The sequence below is a fragment of the Salmo salar genome, chromosome 27 (assembly GCF_965601325.2).
Source record: "Salmo salar chromosome 27, fSalSal1, whole genome shotgun sequence".
Taxonomy (NCBI): domain Eukaryota; kingdom Metazoa; phylum Chordata; class Actinopteri; order Salmoniformes; family Salmonidae; genus Salmo; species Salmo salar.
In genome coordinates, this window is record NC_138317.1 from 7,605,586 (window position 1) to 7,628,248 (window position 22,663).

At 42.1% G+C, this 22,663-nt stretch overlaps 1 protein-coding gene across 1 annotated transcript in view; it reads left to right on the plus strand.

The window, feature by feature from the left end:
• The first annotated feature begins 2,198 nt into the window (after window positions 1–2,198).
• LOC106588512 (choline transporter-like protein 4) overlaps window positions 2,199–22,663 on the plus strand; it is a 43,790-nt gene continuing 23,325 nt past the window's right edge. The window contains exons 1-2 of the mRNA XM_045709587.2: window positions 2,199–2,485; window positions 20,104–20,152. Of these exons, the coding sequence (XP_045565543.1) occupies window positions 2,440–2,485; window positions 20,104–20,152 (95 nt within the window). The 5' untranslated portion in view covers window positions 2,199–2,439. The remainder of the gene's footprint in view (window positions 2,486–20,103; window positions 20,153–22,663) is intronic.

The following is a 22,663-nucleotide window of genomic DNA, read 5'->3' on the forward strand; positions in this document are numbered from 1 at the left end:
GGTTCTAATTTTGGCATAGATTCCTAAAAAGTTTTAGCGATTAATGTAACATTCCATCTGTGTCTTTATTTGAGTTTCAACCTTAATCTGGTCTTTGATAAGAGTTCTTACCTATTCAACACGCTTTCCTTCCCCAGGCCCGATTCATGGTTATTGCTGTCTTCTACAACTCATGATGGGAAAGGGAGCATGAACTCTGCTTTTATAACATTCAGTAATACTGACGGAAAAAGAAGACTGTCACATTGACTTATGTTAATCACTATCTGGTTGGGTTGTGCCAGGTTTCATGTTGTGGTGAACTGAAGAACATGGGTGAGACATTTAACATTTCCAAAGCAATAAGGAAGGGCTCTTAGTGTGATGGTAGGAAAAGTCACTCCCTCAAAAATCAAAATAAAATGTTTGTATTTGTCTATGTACAGTGGCAAGAAATGTGAACCCTTTGGAATTGGTTGGACTTTCTCAAATTGTCTGTTGTGACTTAGATTAAGATCAGATCAAATTTTATGACCAAACACAGTCTGCTTCAGCTAATAACAACCAATATGTTTTCATGTCTTTATTGAACACACCTTGTAAACATTCACAGTGCAGGGTGGGAAAAGTATGTGAACCATGGGTTTTAATAACTGGTTGACCCTACTTTGGCAGCAATAACCTCAACCAAACGTTTTCTGTAGTTGTGGATCAGACCTGCACAACGGTCAGGAGGAATTTTGGACCATTCCTCTTTGCAAAACTGTTTCAGTTCAGAAATATTCTTGGGCTGTCTGGTGTGAATCGCTCTCTTGAGGTCATGCCACAGCATCTCAATCGGGTTGAAGTCAGTACTCTGACTGGGCCACTCCAGAAGAACGTATTTTCCATTCTGTTGATTTACTTCTGTGTTGTGAGTTGTTGTCCTGTTGCGTCACCCAACTTCTGTTGAGCTTCAATTGGTGGACAGATAGCCTTACATTCTCCTGCAAAATGTCTTGATAAACTTGGGAATTCATTTTTCCGTCCGAGAGCAAGCTGTCCTGTTCCTGAGGCAGCAAAGAAGCTCCAAACCATGATGTTCCCTTCACCATACTTTACAGTTGGGATGAGGTTTTGATGTTGGTGTGCTGTGCCTTTTTATTCTCCACACATGGTGTATTGTGTTCCTTCCAAACAACTTAACATAGTTTAATCTTTCCACAGAATATTTTGCCAGTAGCGCTGTGGAACATCCAGATGCTCTTTTGCGAACTTCAGACGTGCAGCAATGGTTTTTTTGGACAGCAGTGGCTTCTTCCATGGTGTCCTCCCATGAACACCATTCTCGTTAAGTGTTTTACATATCGCAGACTCATCAACAGAGATGTTGGCATGTTCCAGAAATTTCTTCAAGTCTTTAGCTGACACTAAGATTCTTCTTAACCTCACTGAGCATTCTGCGCTGTGCTTTTGCAGTCATCTTTGCAGATGACTGCAAAGATGAGTAGCAACAGTACTCTACTTTCTCCATTTATAGACAATTTGTCTTACCGTGGACTGATGAACATCAAGGCTTTTAGAGATACCTTTGTAACCCTTTCCAGCTTTATGCATGTCAACAATTCTTAATCTTGGGTCTTCTGAGACCCAGGCAATGCTTCTTGTGAATAGCAAACTCAAACTTTGTGTGTTTTTTATAGGGCAGGGCAGTTCTAACCAACATCTCTAATCTTGTCTCATTGATTGTACTCCAGGTTAGCTGACTCCTGACTCCAAATAGCTTTTAGAGAAGTCATTAGCCATGGGGTTTCACATACTTTTTCCAACCTACACTGTGTATGTTTAAATGATGTATTCAATATAGACAAGAAACATACAATTTGTGTGTTATTAGTTGAGGCAGACTGTGTTTGTTGTTGTGACATAGATGAAGATCAGATCTAATTTTACGACCAATTTATACAGAAATCCAATTAAAGAACAGCTACTACTTGGCTGTTAAAGGGCTCACATACTTTTTCTTGCCACTGTATGTCTCAAACATTATCATACACAATTTGATCATTTTCAACTGAAATGTCATCAGAGTGTTTGTTCAGGTATTTTAAATATAAATATATTATTTAGGCATACAGCCAAATAATCAGAAAAAAAAGTAATTTAATTTACTACATGCAGGCCCATCAAATAGCCGAGGGCATTTAGTAAAGGGAGGTCAAAGAGGCGGAAATGCTACACCGCGCGTGCCTACAGGTGCGCGTCACACAACAGGTGCGTTCGTGATGTCACAACCCTAGTGACTGGAGCTCGAGGGAGAAAGATTTTTCAACGCAAGTTTGCTTTTTATGTGCATTAAGTGTAGGTAACACCTCTTTAAAACGTTGTTTTATACTTTTGTTTTTATTATTTAACTTCGACTTGATTTACCTGGCCTTTTAGACGATTATAAACTAGTAGAGGTGGAGGAAAGGATAGAAAATGGGTAAAAACCAGAAGGAAGAGAACTCGGAGTCGTCGGAATATGGTGAGTTCATTTCACATCGCCCGTTACATTAGCTGGATTAGTATTTTTCTAACCTCACAGAATAGTGTCATATTCTGTGTCATATTTTTGTTCAATTATTTTTTGTTTGTTTATTTGTCACTAGCCTAGCCTATTTGCGTTTTTCCAGTTCCTTATGAGTGGTGACCCCTATTAGGCTTACCTCTCCAGAGGTGTGACATTTGGGTCTTTAGCCGATGTCCGCATATCTGAGTAACGTTAGCCTAATAACAATTTGTGACATTGTCGATTGCTTAATATTCAAGATGTACATATATACAGTATGTAGTTAGAGGCAAAGTTAATAATTGTTTTAGTGACATTCAAAATGCAAATATATTGATTTATTTTACAAAAATACTACATCAATCATATGTATTTGGTTATTTAATATTTTAAACGAAATATATTATTTATAAATAAATGCAGCAAAAAAATCACTTCGAATTTTACATTTCAATCTGTGATATAAAATCAATTTTCAGTAAACATTACAGGCTACATCACGTCAACTTTCAAACTCAGCTGAATACAACGGAAGGGCACTGATATTCTATGGCATGCCAATGCTTTCATGTAGGTTTTTGCATTAAATGGGGAAATATAGAGGAAGTTTGAATATTTATTGTATGAAAAATCTGTTTTGTTGTGAGGCATTCATTCTCTGTCAGTCTTCTGTGAGTTGTGTTCCTACAGAACCATGTTTTACATATGTCCATCTCTGGGTGTGCCTGTGTATAAAGGCTCACTGCCTTCTTGTGTCTTATTACCTGTCCACCTTACTCAAGGGGTTGTATCCCAAATTGCACCCTTTTCCCTTTATAGTGTACTGCTTTTGACCAGGACCCATAGGGCCATTTGGGACATAATCCAGTTGTTTGTACGAGATGAATGGACTCTATTGACAGTCTGGGAGTTTTGATACAGTACAGGGATGCTTGTGTAAACAAATTAAGTTTGTGTAGAGAGCAAGAGCAGAAGAGGAGACAGGAAAATACAAGTCATGGGTAAATGAACAGCAGGTAAACCAAAGTAAAGGCCAGGGCCCATATCCACAAAATGTCTCAGAGGCAAAATGTATCTTAGACCCTGGTATTCAAAAAGCCACTCCATGTAAATTCAGCTGCCTCTTGGATAAGTAAAGGTCCCAGTGTCCAGTCTGTCCATCCTGTTTGCTATGTTTGACACCCCTGCTTTAGACTGTGTGGTTAATACTGAAAAGCCTACAATAATGGCCTGCTAATCATTGACCAGTCATTAGTGTGAGGTGAGCCAGGCCTAAGAGCAAAGAACATTGGAGAACCAAGTTTGAAAGGAAATGATTCAACTACACAAAGACCACACTAGTTTGAACACTTCTGCTGCTTTTAGCAATGTAGTGGGGCAAAAAAGTATTTAGTCAGCCACCAATTGTGCAAGTTCTCCCACTTAAAAAGATGAGAGAGGCCTGTAATTTTCATCATAAGTACACTTCAACTATGACAGACAAAATTATTTAAAAAAATTCTCCAGAAAATCACATTGTAGGGATTTTTAATGAATTTATTTGCAAATTATGGTGGAAAATAAGTATTTGGTGAATAACAAAAGTTTATCTCAATACTTTTATATACCCTTTGTTGGCAATGACACAGGTCAAAATGTTTTCTGTAAGTCTTCACAAGGTTTTCACACACTGTTGCTGGTATTTTGGCCCATTCCTCCATGCAGATCTCCTCTAGAGCAGTGATGTTTTGGGGCTATCACTGGGCAACACGGAGTTTCAACTCCCTCCAAAGATTTTCTATGGGGTTGAGATCTGGAGACTGGCTAGGCCACTCCAGGACCTTGAAATGCTTCTTACGAAGCCACTCCTTCGTTGCCCGGGTGGTGTGTTTGGGATCATTGTCATGCTGAAAGACCCAGCCACATTTCATCTTCAATGCCCTTGCTGATGGAAGGAGGTTTTCACTCAAAATCTCACGATACATGGCCCCATTCATTCTTTCCTTTACACGGATCAGTCGTCCTGGTCCCTTTGCAGAAAAACAGCCCCAAAGCATGATGTTTCCACCCCCATGCTTACATTTACATTACATTTACATTTAAGTCATTTAGCAGACGCTCTTATCCAGAGCGACTTACAAATTGGTGCATTCACCTTATGATATCCAGTGGAACAACCACTTTACAATAGTGCATCTAAATCTTTTAAGGGGGGGGGGGGGGGTTAGAAGGATTACTTTATCCTATCCTAGGTATTCCTTAAAGAGGTGGGGTTTCAGGTGTCTCCGGAAGGTGGTGATTGACTCCGCTGTCCTGGCGTCGTGAGGGAGCTTGTTCCACCATTGGGGTGCCAGAGCAGCGAACAGTTTTGACTGGGCTGAGCGGGAACTGTGCTTCCTCAGAGCTAGGGGGGCCAGCAGGCCAGAGGTGGATGAACGCAGTGGGTGTAGGGCCTGATCAGAGCCTGAAGGTATGGAGGTGCCGTTCCCTTCACGGCTCCGTAGGCAATCACCATGGTCTTGTAGCGGATGCGAGCTTCAACTGGAAGCCAGTGGAGAGAGCGGAGGAGCGGGGTGATGTGAGAGAACTTGGGAAGGTTGAACACCAGACGGGCTGCGGCGTTCTGGATGAGTTGTAGGGGTTTAATGGCACAGGCAGGGAGCCCAGCCAACAGCGAGTTGCAGTAATCCAGACGGGAGATGACAAGTGCCTGGATTCACAGTAGGTATGGTGTTCTTTGGATGCAACTCAGCATTCTTTGTCCTCCAAACACGACGAGTTGAGTTTTTACCAAAAAGTTATATTTTGGTTTCATCTGACCATATGACATTCTCCCAATCCTCTTCTGGATCATCCAAATGCTCTCTAGCAAACTTCAGACGGGCCTGGACATGTACTGGCTTAAGCAGGGTGACACGTCTGGCACTGCAGGATTTGAGTCCCTGGCGGCGTAGTGTGTTACTGATGGTAGGCTTTGTTACTTTGGTCCCAGCTCTCTGCAGGTCATTCACTAGGTCTCCCTGTGTGCTTCTGGGATTTTTGCTCACCATTCTTGTGATCATTTTGACCCCACGGGGTGAGATCTTGCGTGGAGCCCCAGATCGAGGGAGATGATCAGTGGTCTTGTATGTCTTCCATTTCCTAATAATTGCTCCCACAGTTGATTTCTTCAAACCAAGCTGCTTACCTATTGCAGATTCAGTCTTCCCAGCCTGGTGCAGGTCTACAATTTTGTTTCTGGTGTCCTTTGACAGCTCTTTGGTCTTGGCCATAGTGGAGTTTGGAGTGTGACTGTTTGAGGTTGTGGACAGGTGTCTTTTTATACTGATAACAAGTTCAAACAGGTGCCATTAATACAGGTAATGAGTGGAGGACAGAGGAGCCTCTTAAAGAAGAAGTTACAGGTCTGTGAGAGCCAGAAATCTTGCTTGTTTGTAGGTGACCAAATACTTATTTTTCCACCATAATTTGCAAATAAATTCATTAAAAAATCCTACACTGTGATTTTCTGGATTTTATTTCTCATTTTGTCTGTCATAGTTGACGTGTACCTATGATGAAAATTACAGGCCTCTCATCTTTTTAAGTGGGAGATCTTGCACAATTGGTGGCTGACTAAATACTTTTTTGCCCCACTGTAGTTACAAATGCTGTCGCCAAGGTGCTGGACCTAGTCTGGTTTTTGTTCATGTGAGATACTGTTAGAACAACAACATGTCTCTGAGGTCACCTGTGTCATCTATTTTTTAGAGGCGCCATCAGGTTATAATTATTTATTAGTAAGCTAATATTTATCTACATCTCCACAAAGTAGTGAACTGAGAGAAGGAATGGGTGATGGAAGATGAGGCTAGCTACTGTATATCCTTGTAGTGGGATACATATTTGATATGTATGCATATTATATAGACCTCACATGCGATCTAAGCAATTAGCCCATTAAATGAATTATCTGACTCCAAAAGATAATACAGCAATATGCCAGATCCTATGGTTAATCAAATATTATGTGTTTAGCTGATCAGGGTTATGAGATTTTTCCATATCAAAGGCAGATATTTAATTTCATTGTAAAATGAAGGAATTCACATAGAAGGCATAAAGCTTAATTTACAAGGAAATACTGACATTAAACAAGCATTATTTTATGCATATACAGTACAAGTCAAGTTTGGACACCTACTCATTCCTGGGTTTTTCTTTATTTTTACTATTTTCTACGTTGTAGTATAATAGTGAGACATCAAAACTAAACTCAGCAAAAAAGAAACGTCCTCGCACTGTCAACTGGGTTTATTTTCAGCAAACTTAACATGTGTAAATATTTGTATGAACATAACAAGATTCAACAACTGAGACATAAACTGAACAAGTTCCACAGACATGTGACTAACAGAAATGGAATAATGTGTCCCTGAACAAAGGGGGGGGGGGGGGGGGGGTCAAAATCAAAAGTAACAGTCACTATCTGGTGTGTCAACCAGCTGCATTAAGTACTGCAGTGCATCTCCTCATGGACTACACCAGATTTGCCAGTTCTTGCTGTGAGATGTTACCCCACTCTTCCACCAAGGCACGTGCAAGTTCCCAGACATTTCTGGGGAAAATGGCCCTTGCCCTCACCCTCCGATCCAACAGGTCCCAGACGTGATTAATGGGATTGGGATCCGGGCTCTTCGCTGGCCATGGCAGAACACTGACATTCCTGTCTTGCAGGAAATCACGCACAGAATGAAGAGTATGGCTGGTGGCACTGTCATGCTGGAGGGTCATGTCAGGATGAGCCTGCAGGAAGGGTACCATGTGAGGGAGGAGGATGTCTTCCCTGTAACATACAGCGTTGAGATTGCCTGCAATGACAATAAGCTCAGTCCGATGATGCTGTGACACACCGCCCCAGACCATGGTGGACCCTCCACCTCCAAATCGATCCCGCTCCAGAGTACAGGCCTCGGTGTAATGCTCATTCCTTCGACGATAAACGCGAATCCGACATTCACCCCTGGTGAGACAAAACCGCGGCTCGTCACTGAAGAGCACTTTTTGCCAATCCTGTCTGGTCCAGCGACGGTAGTTTTGTGTCCATAGGCGATGTTGTTGCCGGTGATGTCTGGTGAGGACCTGCCTTACCACAGGCCTACAAGCCCTCAGTCCAGCCTCTCAGCATATTGTGGACAGTCTGAGCACTAATGGAGGGATTGTGCGTTCCTGGTGTAACTCGGGCAGTTGTTGTTGCCATCCTGTACCTGTCCCGCAGGTGTGATGTACGGATCCTGTGCAGGTGTTGTTACACGTGGTCTGCCACTGCGAGGACGATCAGCTGTCCGCCCTGTCTCACTGTAGCGCTGTCTTAGGCGTCTCACAGTATGGACATTAAAATGTATTGCCCTGGCCACATCTGCAGTCCTCATGCCTCCTTGCAGCATGCCTAAGGCACGTTCACACAAATGAGCAGGGACCCTGAGCATTTTTCTTTTGTTGTTTTTCAGAGTCCGTAGAAAGGCCTCTAGTGTCCTAAGTTTTCATAACTGTGACCTTAATTGCCTACCGTCTGTAAGCTGTTAGTGTCTAAACGATCGTTCCACAGGTGCATGTTCATTAGTTGTTCATGGCTCATTTGAACAAGCATGGCAAACAGTGTTTAAACCCTTTACAATGAAGATCTGTGAAGTTATTTGGATTTTTACGAATGATCTTTGCAAGACAGGGTCCTGAAAAAGGGACGTTTCTTTTTTTGCTGAGTTTATATTAGGGCTGTCCCCGACCCAAAAAAATCTTGGTCCACAAAGAGTCCTCAGTTATTTAGACCAATTCTACCTATAGGACGGGAGGAGCAAAATGGAGTCGTGGTCAGATTTGCCGAAGGGAGGGTCTTATACACATCGCGGAAGTTAGTGATCCAGTGTATTGCCCGCACAAGTGCTACAATCAATATATTTATTTCTTTTTATTTAACCTTTATTTAACTAGGCAAGTCTGACACAATATTGACATCCTCTGTGTTTTAATCAAATGAACTATATTCACTGAGCTTGTCTGAGGCTTTAAGCACATAGTTTGACTGAATAATTAAGACCCACAAATGACTAGAGGGAGTCACACCAGCAATTTATTTGACTGTGCTAGGCCAGGCTCAGACTTGCTGCGCATGTGTTAAAAACAAAAAAAGACAGCGAGTGTCTGACAAGCACCCGTGGTCTCTCTCTCCTCCCTGCTGCAGCGATCACCACAGAACATCAGTGTTTATCAAAGTGTTTGTCGCGCTGTCCATGTTGCTGAAGCTGCAACATAATTACATCAATTTCTGACTGGCTATTACCGAAATCCCTCATTTGTTTAGGAAGAAATTTCCCTTTTCCCTCAACCCTTGCTCTCTTTACGTGACACATGTATGCATCGCATGCATATACAGTTGAAGTCAGAAGTTTACATACACCTTAGCCAAATACATTTAAACTCAGTTTTTCACAATTCCTGACATTTAATCCTAGTAAAAATTCCTTGTCTTAGGTCAGTTAGAATCACCACTTTATTTTAATAATGTGATATGTCAGAATAATAATAGAGAAAATGATTTATTTCAGCTTTTATTTATTTTATCACATTCCCAGTGGGTCAGATGTTTACATGCACTCAATTAGTATTTGGTAGCGTTGCCTTTAAATTGTTTAATTTGGGTCAAATGTTTCGGGTAGCCTTCCACAAGCTTCCCACAATAAGTTGGGTGAAATTTGGCCCCTTCCTCCTGACAGAGCTAGTGTTACTGGGTCAGGTTTGTAGGCCTCCTTGCTTGCACACGCTTTTTCAGTCCTGCCCACAAATTTCCATGGAATTGAGGTCAGGGCTTTGTGATGGCCACTCCAATACCTTGACTTTGTTGTCCTTAAGCCATTTTGCCACAACTTTGGAAGTATGCTTGGGGTCATTGTCCATTTGGAAGACCCATTTGCGACCAAGCTTTAACTTCCTGACTGATGTCTTGAGATGTTGCTTCAATATATCCACATAATTTTCCTGCCTCATGATGCCATCTATTTTGTGAAGTGCACCAGTCCCTCCTGCAGCAAAGCATCCCCACAACATGATGCTGCCACCCCGTGCTTCACGGTTGGGATGGTGTTCTTCAGCTTGCAAGCCTCCCCCTTTTTCCTCCAAACATAACAATGGTCATTATGGCCAAACAGTTCAATTTGTTTCATCAGACCGGAGGACATTTCTACAAAAAGTACGATCTTTGTCCCCATGTGCAGTTGCAAACCGTAGTCTGGCTTTTTTATGGCGGTTTTGGAGCAGTGGCTGCTTCCTTGCTGAGCAGCCTTTCAGGTTCTGTCGATTTATAGGACTCGTTTTACTGTAGATATAGATTATTCTGTACCTGTTTCCTCCAGCATCTTCACAAGGTCCTTTGCTGTTGTTCTGGGATTGATTTGCACTTTTCTCACCAAAGTACGCTCATCTCTAGGAGACAGAACGTGTCTCCTTCCTAAGCGGTATGACGGCTGCGTGGTCCCATGGTGTTTATACTTGCGTACTATTGTTTATACAGATGAACGTGGTACCTTCAGGCATTTGGAAATTGCTCCCAAGGATGAACCAGACTTATGGAGGTCTACCATTTTTTTTTCTGAGGTCTTGGCTGATTTTCTTTTGATTTTCTCATGATGTCAAGCAAAGAGACACTGAGTTTGAAGGTAGGCCTTGAAATACATCCACAGGTACACCTCCAATTGACTCAAATGATGTCAATTAGCCTATCAGAAGCTTCTAAAGCCATGACATCATTTTCTGGAATTTTCCAAGCTGTTTAAAGGCACAATCAACTTAGTATATGCCAACTTCTGACCCACTGGGATTGTGGTACAGTGAAATAATCAGTCTGTAAACAATTGTTGGAAAAATTACTTGTGTCATGCACAAAGTAGATGTCCTAACCGACTTGCCAAAACTATAGTTTGTTAACAAGAAATTTGTGGAGTGGTTGAAAAACGAGTTTTAATGTCTCCAACCTAAGTGTATGTAAACTTCCGACTTCAACTGTATAGCTTATGCACAGGAGTTTGTTACATTTATTGAATCAGTTATTGTTTTCTTGCGCAAAGTGCAAGCAACACATGTCAAACTCAAAACACAGGGGTGTCAATTCGCACGGGACTAGTATTATCAGAGGACCTTGGAGTTCACCAAAAAACAATAGGTTATTCTGGATGGAATTGTTACTCTCCTGCCATGTAAACATTACTGACATGGCAGATTCGGACGGGACAAAACTAGAATGGGCCCAGTAAGCAAAATTATGTTGAAAAGACATCTAAAATACTTATTTAAAAGGAAGTTGAAGTTCTATTTTTTTTTTAAATATTTTATTTTATTTAACTAGGCAAGTCAGTTGAGAACAAATTCTTATTTACAATGACGGCCTACCATGGCCAAACCCTAACCCAGACGACGCTGGGCCAATTGTGCCCCACCCTATGGGACTCCGAATCACGGCCGGTTGTGATACAGCCTGGAATCGAACCAGGGTCTGTAGTGACACCTCTAGCACTGAGATGCAGTGCCTTAGACCGATGCACCACTCGGACGCAGTGGTCCAAAGCATAAATAAAGGTTCCGAATGAAAGGTGAAAATGTATTTTCCGTATATTTAAAATATATTTTCCAGATTTTGAAATCAGGTTCATTTTCGGTTCTGAATGGAAGTTGAAAATACTTTTTTTCCTGATGTTAAAAATTCAGATTTGGTTCTGATTGAAAGTTGAAAAGAAGTCATTTAAAGACATCTATGTTAGGACCAATCAAGGCTACTCTAGAATGGACAAAATCTGAACCAAACAAAGATATCTATGAGTGGTTCAGATTTGCACCAAAAAAACACATCCAAAAAGTGTCGGCGTTGTTCCATGCTTATAGAGGTGTAGCCTACAAGTGTTGCCTGAAATTGAATTTTATGAATGCCCATCTAAAATGAAATCAAAGCACAAATTCTGAGCACGCACCTTTGTGGGGCCCCAGTGTTGAGGATCAGCGAAGTGGAGATGTGGTTCACGCTTTCAGTTTTGCGCGAATGCCGCCATCTATTCACGGATTCTGGTTAGGGTAGGTTTTAATAGTCACAGTGGGTACAACATCTCCAATGCGCTTCCTTGTAAACTCACTCACCGAATCAGCGTATAAATAAATATTATTCTCTGAGGCTGCCTGGGACATTTCCCAGTCTGCGTGATCAAAACAGTTTTGAAGCGTGGATTCCGATTGGTCAGACCAGCGTTGAATAGTTCTCGTCACTGGTACATCCTGTTTGAGTTTCTACCTATAGGACAGGAGGAGAAAAATGGAGTCCTGGTCAGATTTGCCGAAGAGAGGGAGGGGGAGGGCCTTGTATGCATTGCGGAAGTTAGAGTAGCAGTGATCCAGTGTATTGCCCGCACGAGTGCTACAATCAATATGCTGATAGAATTTAGGTAGCCTTGTTCTCAAATTTGCTTTGTTAAAATCCCTAGCGACAATAAATGCAGCCTCAGGATATATGGTTTCCAGTTTACATAGAGTCCAGTGAAGTTTCTTGAGGGCCGTCATGGTATCGGCTTGAGGGGGGATATACATGGCTGTGACAATAACTGACGAGAATTCTCTTGGGAGATAATATGGTCGGCATTTGATTGTGAGGAATTCTAGATCAGGTGAACAAAAGTACTTGAGTTTCTGTATGTTACGATCACACCATGAGTCTATAATCATGAAGCATACACCCCCGCCCTTCTTCTTCCCAGAGTAATGTTTATTTCTGTAGGCACGACGCAAAGAATCCAGGTGGCTGTACCAACTCTGACAGCATATCCCGAGAGAGCCATGTTTCCGTGAAACAGAGTATGTTACAATCCCTGATGTCTCTCTGGAAAGCAATCCTTGCCCTAGTTTCGTCTACCTTGTTTTCTAGAGACTGGACATTGACGAGTAATATACTTGGACGCGGTGGGTAGTGTGCACGCCTCCAAAGTCTGACCAGGAGGCCGCTCCGTCTACCTCTTCTGTGGCGACGTTGTTTTGGGTCAGCCTCTAGGATCAGATCAAATGCCCTGGGTGGTGGTGCGAACAAAGGATCTGCTTCGGGAAAGTTGTATTCCTGGTCGTAATGTTGATAAGTTGACGTCGCTCTGATATCTAATAGTTCTTCCCGGCTGTATGTAATAACACTTAAGATTTTCTGGGCTAACAATGTAAGAAATAATACATAAAAAAACGAAATACTGGAAGCGAGGCGACCCTCTCTGTCGGCGCCATCTTACCGAACGGTAGGCTTATGTGGTAAGCCTACCGTTCGTAAAACACAAAAAAATTACATCCGGACAGGACCAAAAAAAGACGTCCAAAAGAAGTCTGCTCGTACTTACAGTTAATGTCACAGCCATGTATATCCCCCCTCAAGCCGATACCATGTTAGCCCGCAATGGAATTTTATGAATGCCCATCCATGTGGTAGGCCCACCGTTTGTAAAACAGGCTATTGCATTGGCTTTATTAGTCCTGATTCCAATGACTAATCAATTTGGCTATTTAAGCCTTGAATATCAGCTATCCAACTTTATCAGGAGTTATCGCGAGCCTATTTGCAATGTGTTTAAACAGCAGGAAATGCTGAAGTATTTTATTTTTCACTATGATCAGCTTGTCAAAAATGTACAGATACAAATGTGAAACCACTGATTATGACAATGGGGTGAAACTCCTGGACAGCAGTTGTGATTGTCCATTCCGTAATGTCCATTTTACTTTGACCTGTCCTGTTTTTAGGATATGTTGCTTTGCTAACATGACGGCAAATTTTTTTATTTGATTGAGCGCCATTTAGGTTAGGCTATTTGATCGGAGAAACCTGCATGATGTAAAAATCTATCATACATTTTATCTCCAGCCTGTAGTCTTCAGAAAAGTCTACATACTCTACCGTATCCTATATCTGCTACATGATTTATGTACATTTTTTGACTGAACGTTGGTGGAGCAGTGCAGAGATGCATCTCTCCAACAGCACCCTGGAGAGGCGCGTTGGGAATGGACAAGCAAAATATTTTGTGGGCCTGCCTTTGACAAAGTGGGAAATGCTTATCAAAGGCCAGCATCAGCCCCAATATGCCACTGATTGAAATAAATTGTAATTGTTTTTGAGCAGAATTATGTGAGGATTTATGTGTTGTTGGAAGTGCGTCTTGGTCAGTTTAGCTCAGAAAATGCCGCCCTGGTCAATCTGCCGCTATAGGCGGCTGCCTAATGAGCGGGCAGGCTGTTCCTATAGCATATCATAATCACATCAATAACTTGGTTATAACAAACTCAACACCGTAACAGCAAAATAGATGCAGAGGACGTGACAAACTTGAAACGGGGCAATGTTTACACATTGCTCAGGAGGTAAAGGGAAAGTCAGATGTGTGAAATAAATGTGACTAGTTGTGGAAAATACTGGAGATCAAGAAAAAGGTAAGGAGCAAGCACTGCATGCATATTATGTGTGCCAAACAGTTGCTATATAGATTAAAATAGAATGTTCCAATGGTCAGAGAAAATGTTATTTTGTGTTTCTTCCATTTGTGAATAATCGCACCAACTCACCTTCTCACCAAGCTGCTTGGCGATGGTCTTATAGCCCATTCCAGCCTTGTGTAGGTCTACAATCTTGTCCCTGACACCCTTAGAGAGCTCTTTGGATCTTGGCCATGGTGGAGAGTTTGGAATCTGATTTATTGCTTCTGTGGACAGGTGTCTTTTATACAGGTAACAAACTGAGATTAGGAGCACTCCCTTTAAGAGTGTGCTCCTAATCTCAGCTCGTTACCTGTATAAAAGACACCTGGGAGCCAGAAATCTTTCTGAGAGGGGGTCAAATACTTATTTCCTTCATTAAAATGCTAATCATTTTATGACATGCGTTTTTCTGGATTTTTTTGTTGTTATTCTGTCTCTCACTGTTCAAATAAACCTACCATTAAAATTATAGACTGATAATTTCCTTGTCAGTGGGCAAATGTACAAAATCAGCAGGGGATCAAATACTTTTTTCCCTCACTGTATGTGTACATTTATTTTTCAATGCTCGCACACACACAACGTGTCCGGTTTGGGCATGGTGTTAGGCATACAGCTCGATGGTGGTTATGCAAGGCTGCTATACTAAGCCTACTAATGTTGTTGTTGTTGTTGTTCACCACAATTTGGAACAGTGTAAACACTAAATAAATAATAATAAATCTGGTTGTTATAATGAACAAAAGTGTAAAGCCTTTATTACAGCAAAGCAAAAATTAAATTCAGCCGGATTTGTTGAAATCGTTTACTTGACATGTTGTGTGAGGCTTGGTGCTCACGAAATCAGTTGGCTATTAAACAAACCCTCAAACAGGCAACAGAAGCAGGATCTGTCTTATTTCTGTAGCTGTATTGATGATTTATAAAGCCAGGCACATTTAACAGTTAGGCTATTGATTATAGACCTAATTAAGTACGGGTTTCCTCACTTTTCTTAGACAATAAGGCAAGGGCTGTTTTCTCATCTCATTCTGCTGCTTCCTCCACACATTGTTCTCAACACCAATATGCTAGTTAACTTTGCTATTATGCACATAGCAACATGGTCTAGGAAAAGGCGCCAATTCAACAGCACACTGATTTGTTTCAGAACCATGGACAGCGACCGCTATCCAACGCGGGAGAAAACGCATTTGTTATAAAATATATAATTTTTGTTATTGTTGCACCATTGTCTAACCATATATAATTTCAGTAGCACATGTCTTAATCTGATGGACTGTGCCATCCCCACGGCCTCCACAATGGATCAGTCCACTCAGCGCAAATCAGACAGGTGTCTTGTACACTATGAGATATATATATATTTTTTGCAACTGCTCGACTAAATAAATCTCGGTCAACCAACAGCTTATTGACCCAGTCAACTGAATGGGGTTAGCCCTAATATGTATGCATATTTTATATGCCTCGCATGTGATAAGATTAAGCAATTAGCCCATCAAATGAATTATCTGACTCCATAAAATAATACAGCAATATGCCAGAGACTACGGTTAAACCACGTGCAATCGAGTATTATGCCTTTAGCTGACTGAGATCAAGGAATGGTCATGAGAATTGTCTATATTAAAGGCAGATATTTAATTGCATTGTAAAATGAATGAACCCAGAGCTGTGACAATGAGGGTTGGTGAGATCAACACAGAGAATGTTGAATTCCTAAGACGACACAGAGGAATCCTTGCAAACAGTTGATAAGAGTCACTTCGGGGGCTGGGCCGCCCTACATCCTTTCCTCAAGCCTCCATTTCTGCATTAGAAGAGGGTGGGGTGCGTGTAGGCCTACCTTAAATCTCACAGTAAAACATCATCACTTAATTGGTTGACTTATGCTGGCCTTGACAGCCCAATGCACTGTTTCCTCATAGGCACTGGTATGCGCGCACGTGCACACACACACGCACATACATGCACACAACTAACTAACTATGCGGTCTAATATACCCTCCCAAAAAATAATCACAACGCCACATCATAACCCATACATCAGTATCTCTAATTGGACTAGAGTCCGTCCAATATGTTTTTTTGGGGGTCCGACACTGATTCCGTTTCTTGGGGGGGACACAACTTACTTTTGGTCATATAGTGTTTATCGGTATGTGGACACCTGCCAGAATCATGGGCATTAATATGGAGTTGGTCCTCCCTTTGCTGCTATAACAGCCTTCACTCTTCTGGGAAGGCTTTTCACTAGATGTTGGAACATTGCTGCGGGGATTTGCTTCCATTCAGCCACGAGCATTAGTGAAGTTGGGCGATTAGGCCTGGCTCGCAGTCGGCGTTCCAATTCATCCCAAAGGTGTTTGATGGGGTTGAGGTCAGGGCTCTGTGTAGGCCAGTCAAGTTCTTCCACACCAATCTCGACAAACCATTTCTGTATGGACCTCGCTTTGTGCGCTGGGGCATTGTCATGCTGAGACAGGAAAATGTTTGGAAGTTGGAAGCACAGAATCATCTAGAATGTCATTGTATGCTGTAGCATTAAGATTTCCTGTCACTCGAACGAAGGGGCCTATCCCGAACCATGAATAACAGCCCCAGCGCTATGTATTGGGGCAGGTAGCGTTCTCCTGGCATCCGCCAAACCCAGATTTGTCCGTCAGACTTCCAAATGGGGAAGCGTGATTCATCACTCCAGAGAACACGCTTCCACTGCTTCAGAGTTCGATGGTGGCGAGCTTTACACCACTCCAGCCGACGATTGGCATTGTGCATGATCTTAGGGTTGTGTGCGGCTGCTCGGCCATGGAAACCCATTTCATGAAGCTCCTGACGAACAGTTATTGTGCTGACGTTGCTTCCAGAGGTAGTTTGGAACTCGGTAGTGAGTGTTGCAACCGAGGACAGCCGATTTTGCGCTATGCGCTTCAGCACTAGGCGGCCCTGTTCTGTGAGCTTGTGTGGACTACCACTTAGCGGCTGAGCCATTGTTGCTCCTAGACGTTTCCACATGGCAATTACAGCACTTACATTTGACCAGGGCAGCTCTAGCAGGGCAGACATTTTACAACCTGACTTGTTGGAAAGATGGCATCCTATGACGGTGCCACGTAGAAAGTCACTGAGCTCTTCAGAAAGGCTATTCTACTGCCAATGTTTGTCTATGGAGATTGCATGGCGGTGTGCTCAATTTTCATACACCTGTCAGCAACGGGTGTCGCTTAAATAGCTGAATCCACTAATGTGAAAGGGTGTCCACATACACTATATATACAAAAGTATCTGCCAATATACTGTTTTACAGAGGGGAAATTAAAGTGTAATTTTTCCACAGAGTTCTCATAAATTGTCATCCCAAAGAGCAACTGTCCAAGAAATATGCTTCAGATGTTGATTTCTTACATTGTGACAATAATGCCATCATGAAAATGCCCGCAAATGTTCAGATAAGCATGAGATTCCCTTTTTTCATCCTATTTATTGAATATTGGTTCTGTGGAATTATCTGCCGATACTGAGTATAATGGTGAAAGGCCAATATCTGACTATAATATTAGTGAACCGATATACCTGTCAGGCTCTAAATTGGACCCCAAAAAATGTATCCTTCTTTTACGTCACCACTCTATCCAAAGTCAAGCCAAATGAATTGAAATCACCTACAGACACACGCATTGTTTGAGCCTTTAGTACTAGTAAAAATGCCCTTACGTCTGAGGTTCAAGTTTTGTAGGCTCCAGACATTTCTATTCTTTATGTGATCAGACGGTGGTAAAAAGCAGGGAGTATAAACACGACATCAGGAAAGGGTCACTGCCAGTCAGTTTCCAGGTTGTGATTTGCCCTAAACAGACAGCCTTATATTCTACTGTAATCTGATATTCATTTACAGCCGGCAATGAGGCAGAGGAACAGGTTTCTTTGTTTGGGGGCAAGCAAATCGAGTTTCTCTGACTTTCACTCCGTGTACAAGGCTTAGCTGAAAATGCAGTGGATGCTATATTGAATATTCTATTAGATGTTTATGGTTATGTGTATTCTGTCAGTTGGAAGCCAACTGCATGCCTCAGTCTAAATCTTTCATACAGTAGGCCTTGTACTTAGTAGCCGCAAAACAAACAGTATGATTGTCAATATCCTATACCTTTTATTGTATACTCACTACAAAGCTTCAGTTTTCACTAATCTCTGGGAAGTTGTTACTAAAACATTGAGCTCCCATAAAACAGGATTAGTAGGTATATAGGATGTAAAGGTTTCGTCCGATAATAGTTGATAGAGAATATATTAAAAGTAAATTAAGCATGATTCATTTATTTGATATTTAGGGATTTTTAGATTTTACCGCAGTGTGAGACATTGTAGGCCATGGACCTAATGAACAGGCCTACATTGTAATGCAAATTCACTAACTCTAAGCCATAGATGCTGACTTCATTGTTGACATGAGTGCTTTGCTTGCTTCCAATCAGTGAAGAGTGTAATGTCCAACTAGACTTGGCCTGATACTTTATCCTATAGTAGCCTAATTGAAATGAAGAAAAAAAACGGCATGCTCAACTGCATATTCCATGGACAGAAGTGCAAGATTCAACAGGTGCTGTATCTTTAATTTGTCATTTTATGAAGGCATTTTATTCTGGGATTTTGATTGGTTTATTGTGAGGAGCCCATGAGACCAAGCAAAACATCTCTTAGAAATGTTTGGCTTGCTAAGTAGAATATAAACCAAACAAAGCTAATTGCTTACTGTGATAAGGGGAATGTTGTCAATTTTTTGAGTAGGGCTTTGACGATATCAGTATCGTAATAATAATTTTTCCATTGCAAAAATGAAAACATGAACATAAATACCTGCTGAATGTGCAATATTGTGTGCTATAGCTTGGAAAATAAATATTTTAAAATAAAACATTTAACTAGGCAAGTCAGTTAAGAACAAATTCTTATTTACAATGACGGCTACCCCGGCCAAACCATAACCCGGACGACGCTGGGCCAATTGTGCACCGCCCTATGGGACTCCCAATCGCGGCCGGTTGTGATACAGCCTGGATTCGAACCAGGGTCTGTAGTGACGCCTCTAGCACTGAGATGCAGTGCTTTAGACCGCTGCGCCACTCGGGAGCCCTATAAATAAATGTGACTCTGGATGACAACATAATGATCTTTGTTACCAACATTAGGGCTGTTTCGTGTTTTAGTTCCTTGCCACGATACTAACGTGCAAAGCAATACTGGTTTTGTCCCGGCCCTAGTTGTTTCAGTGGAAAATGTCTGATGGAATATTTTTGGGAGATCCCTTTCAAAAGTCACTGCTCTGCTTTGAGCCTAGTCCCTCCATCTTTGAATTCAAATTCAATTCAAATCTCCCTTATCACATACTGCCCCTTCTTTTTAGTTTAAGGCTACCTTACTTTTCAGGGTGCGTAAACTGTCAAATTTGCCATAAACACATTGACTTACGCAATGTAGAGATTAAAAGAGAGGAATGATGAAAGATGCATATCTTAATAGTTCTCTTTCACCATATCTTGCTCTCTATTTTTCTCCATTGGCCAACTCTTAAGAGTTGCCCTAGTGTTCCAGAAAGTGACTCTTAGCAATGTAATTCCCGTAACCCAATCATCATCATCAACCCAGTCATCACCACCAAAACTCTCCAGTGTATGTACAGATTGTTTGACCTATAAAGATGTGTCAAGGTCTTATTGTTTTTGCTACATTTCCTCCTTCTCAAGCTGAAGACTGTTGCTCATCAACTCAATGAGTTGCATACTAACAAAGGCCACTCTCGCTGCATAGCAAACCCCCCCCCCCCCCCCCCCCCCCAACAAACCCTCAAACTCACAGGCACGTAATTCTCTCCATAGACTCTTACGCACAGTGGAGCTCTTTTGAATATCAATGCAAATTGCCATTACCGAGAGATGTTTTCCCTATGTATTCGATCTGTGTAATGTGTAAACAAGGAACTAACATCACACACTGCTATCAGGTGTTTGTGTTAAGTCATTGTAAATACCTTCAGAAAAGATATTTCAATTCTGTTATTGACCCATTATCTCACTGCCTTTTCTTTTCAGGGGAACCTGCTCAGTATGACCCCACCTTCAATGGACCCATTCATAAAAGGTAGCCTTTTCCACTAAGTATCTCTTTCAATTCAATTTAATTTAAGGGGCTTTATTGGCATGGGAAACATATGTTTACATTGCCAAAGCAAGTGAAATAAATCAAATCAAATTTTATTAGTCACAAATGCACTTACGAGCCCCTAACCAACAATGCAGTTTAAAAAAATATGGATAAGAAATAAAAGTAACAAGTAATTAAAGAGTAGCAGTAAAATAACAATAGCGAGACTATATACAGGGGGGTACCGGTACAGATTCAATGTGCGGGGGGCACCGGTTAGTTGAGGAAATATGTACATGTAGGTAGAGTTATTGAAGGGAGATGATAACAACAGAGAGTAGTAGTGGTGTAAAAGGGGATGGGGGGGGGGGGGGGGGGGGTGGTGGTGGTGTCTGTCAATGCAAATTGTCTGGGTAGCCATTTGATTAGGTGTTCAGGAGTCTTATGGCTTGGGGGGTAGAAGCTATTTAAAAGCCTCTTGGACCTAGATTTGGCGCTCTGGTACCGCTTTCTGTATGGTAGCAGAGAGAACTGTCTATGACTTGGGTGGCTGGAGTCTTTGACAATTTGTAGGGCCTTCCTCTCACACCGCCTGGTATAGCGGTCCTGGATGGCAGGAAGCTTGGCCCCAGTGATGTACTGGGCTGTTCACACTACGCTCTGTAGTGCCTTGCGGTCGGAGGCCGAGCAGTTGTCATACCAGGCAGTGATGCAACCAATCAGGATGCTCTCGATGGTGCAGCTGTAGAACCTTTTGAGGATCTGAGGATCCATGCCAAATCTTTTCAGTCACTTGAGGGGGAATAGGTTTTGTCGTGCCCTCTTCACAACTGTCTTGGTGTGCATGGACCATGTTAGTTTGTTGGTGATGTGGACACCAGGGAACTTGAAGCTCTCAACCTGCTCCACTACAGCCCCGTCGATGAGAATGGGGGTGTGCTCGGTCCTCTTTTTCCTGTAGTCCACAATCATCTCCTTTGTCTTCATGACGTTGAGGGAGAGGTTTTTGTCCTGGCACCACATGGCCAGGTCTCTGCCCTCCTCCCTACAGGCTGTCTCATTGTTGTCGGTGATCAGGCCTACCGTTGGTGTCATTGGAAAACTTAATGATGGTGTTGGAGCTGTGCCTGGCCGTGCAGTCCTGAGTGAACAGGGAGTACAGGAGGAGACTGAGCACGCACCCCTGAGGGGCCCCTGTGTTGAGGATCAGCGTGTTGGATGTGTTGTTACCTACCCTTACCACCTGGGGCGGCCTGTCAGGAAGTCCAGGATCCAGCTGCAGAGGGAGGTGTTTAATCTCAGGGTCCTTAGCTTATTGATGAGCTTTGAGGGCACTATTTACAATGGTGTTTGTTCTTCATTGGTTGCCCTTTTCTTGTGGCAACAGGTCACAAATCTTGTTGCTGTGATTGCACACTGTGGTGTTTCACCCAATAGATATGGGAGTTTATCAAAATTGGATTTGTTTTCGAATTCTTTGTGTGTCTGTGTAATCTGAGGGAAATATGTGACTCTAATATGGTCATACATTTGGCAGGAGGTCAGGAAGTGCAGCTCAGTTTCCACCTAATTGTGTGGGCAGTAAGCATATAGCCTGTCTTCTCTTGAGAGCCAGGTCTGCCTTCGGCTGCCATTCTCAATAGCAAGGCTATGCTCACCGAGTCTATACATAGTCAAAGATTTCCTTAATTTTGGGTCAGTCACAGTGGTCAGGTATTCTGCCACTGTGTACTCTCTGTTCAGGGCCAAATGGTATTCTAGTTTGCTCTGTTTTTTTGTAAAATCTTTCCAATGTGTCAAATAATTATCTTTTTTTTTTCTCATGATTTGGTTGGGTCTAATTCTGTTGCTGTCCTTGTGTTGTTGCTGGCACTGTGGGGTATTTTTGTGTTTGTGAACAAAGCCCCAGGACCAGCTTGCTCAGGGGTTCTTCACCAGGTTAATTTCTCTGTAGGTGATGGCTTTGTTATGGAATGTTTGGAAATCGCTTCCTTTTAGGTGGTTGTAGAATTTAACGGCGCTTTTCTGGATTTTGATCGTTAGCGGGTGATCGGCCTAATTCTTCTCTGAATGCATTATTTGCTGTTTTATGTTGTACACAGAGGATATTTTTGCAGAATTCTGCATGCAGTCTCAATTTGGTGTTTGTCCCATTTTGTGAATTCTTGGTTGGTGATCGGACCCCAGACCTCAACCATAATGGGCAATGGGTTCTATAACTTATTCAAGTATTTTTAGCAAGATTGGTATATCGAATTTTATGTTCCTTTTGATGGCATAGAAGGCACTTCTTGCCTTGTCTCTCAGATTGTTCACAGCTTTGTGGAAGTTACCTGTGGCGCTGATGTTTAGGCCGAGCTATGTATCGTTTTTTGTGTGCTCTAGGGCAACGGTGTCTAGATGGAATTTGTATTCACGGTCCTGGCAACTGGACCTTTTTTGGAACACCATTATTTTTTATCTTACTGAGATTTACTGTCAGGACCCAGGTCTGACAGAATCTGTGCA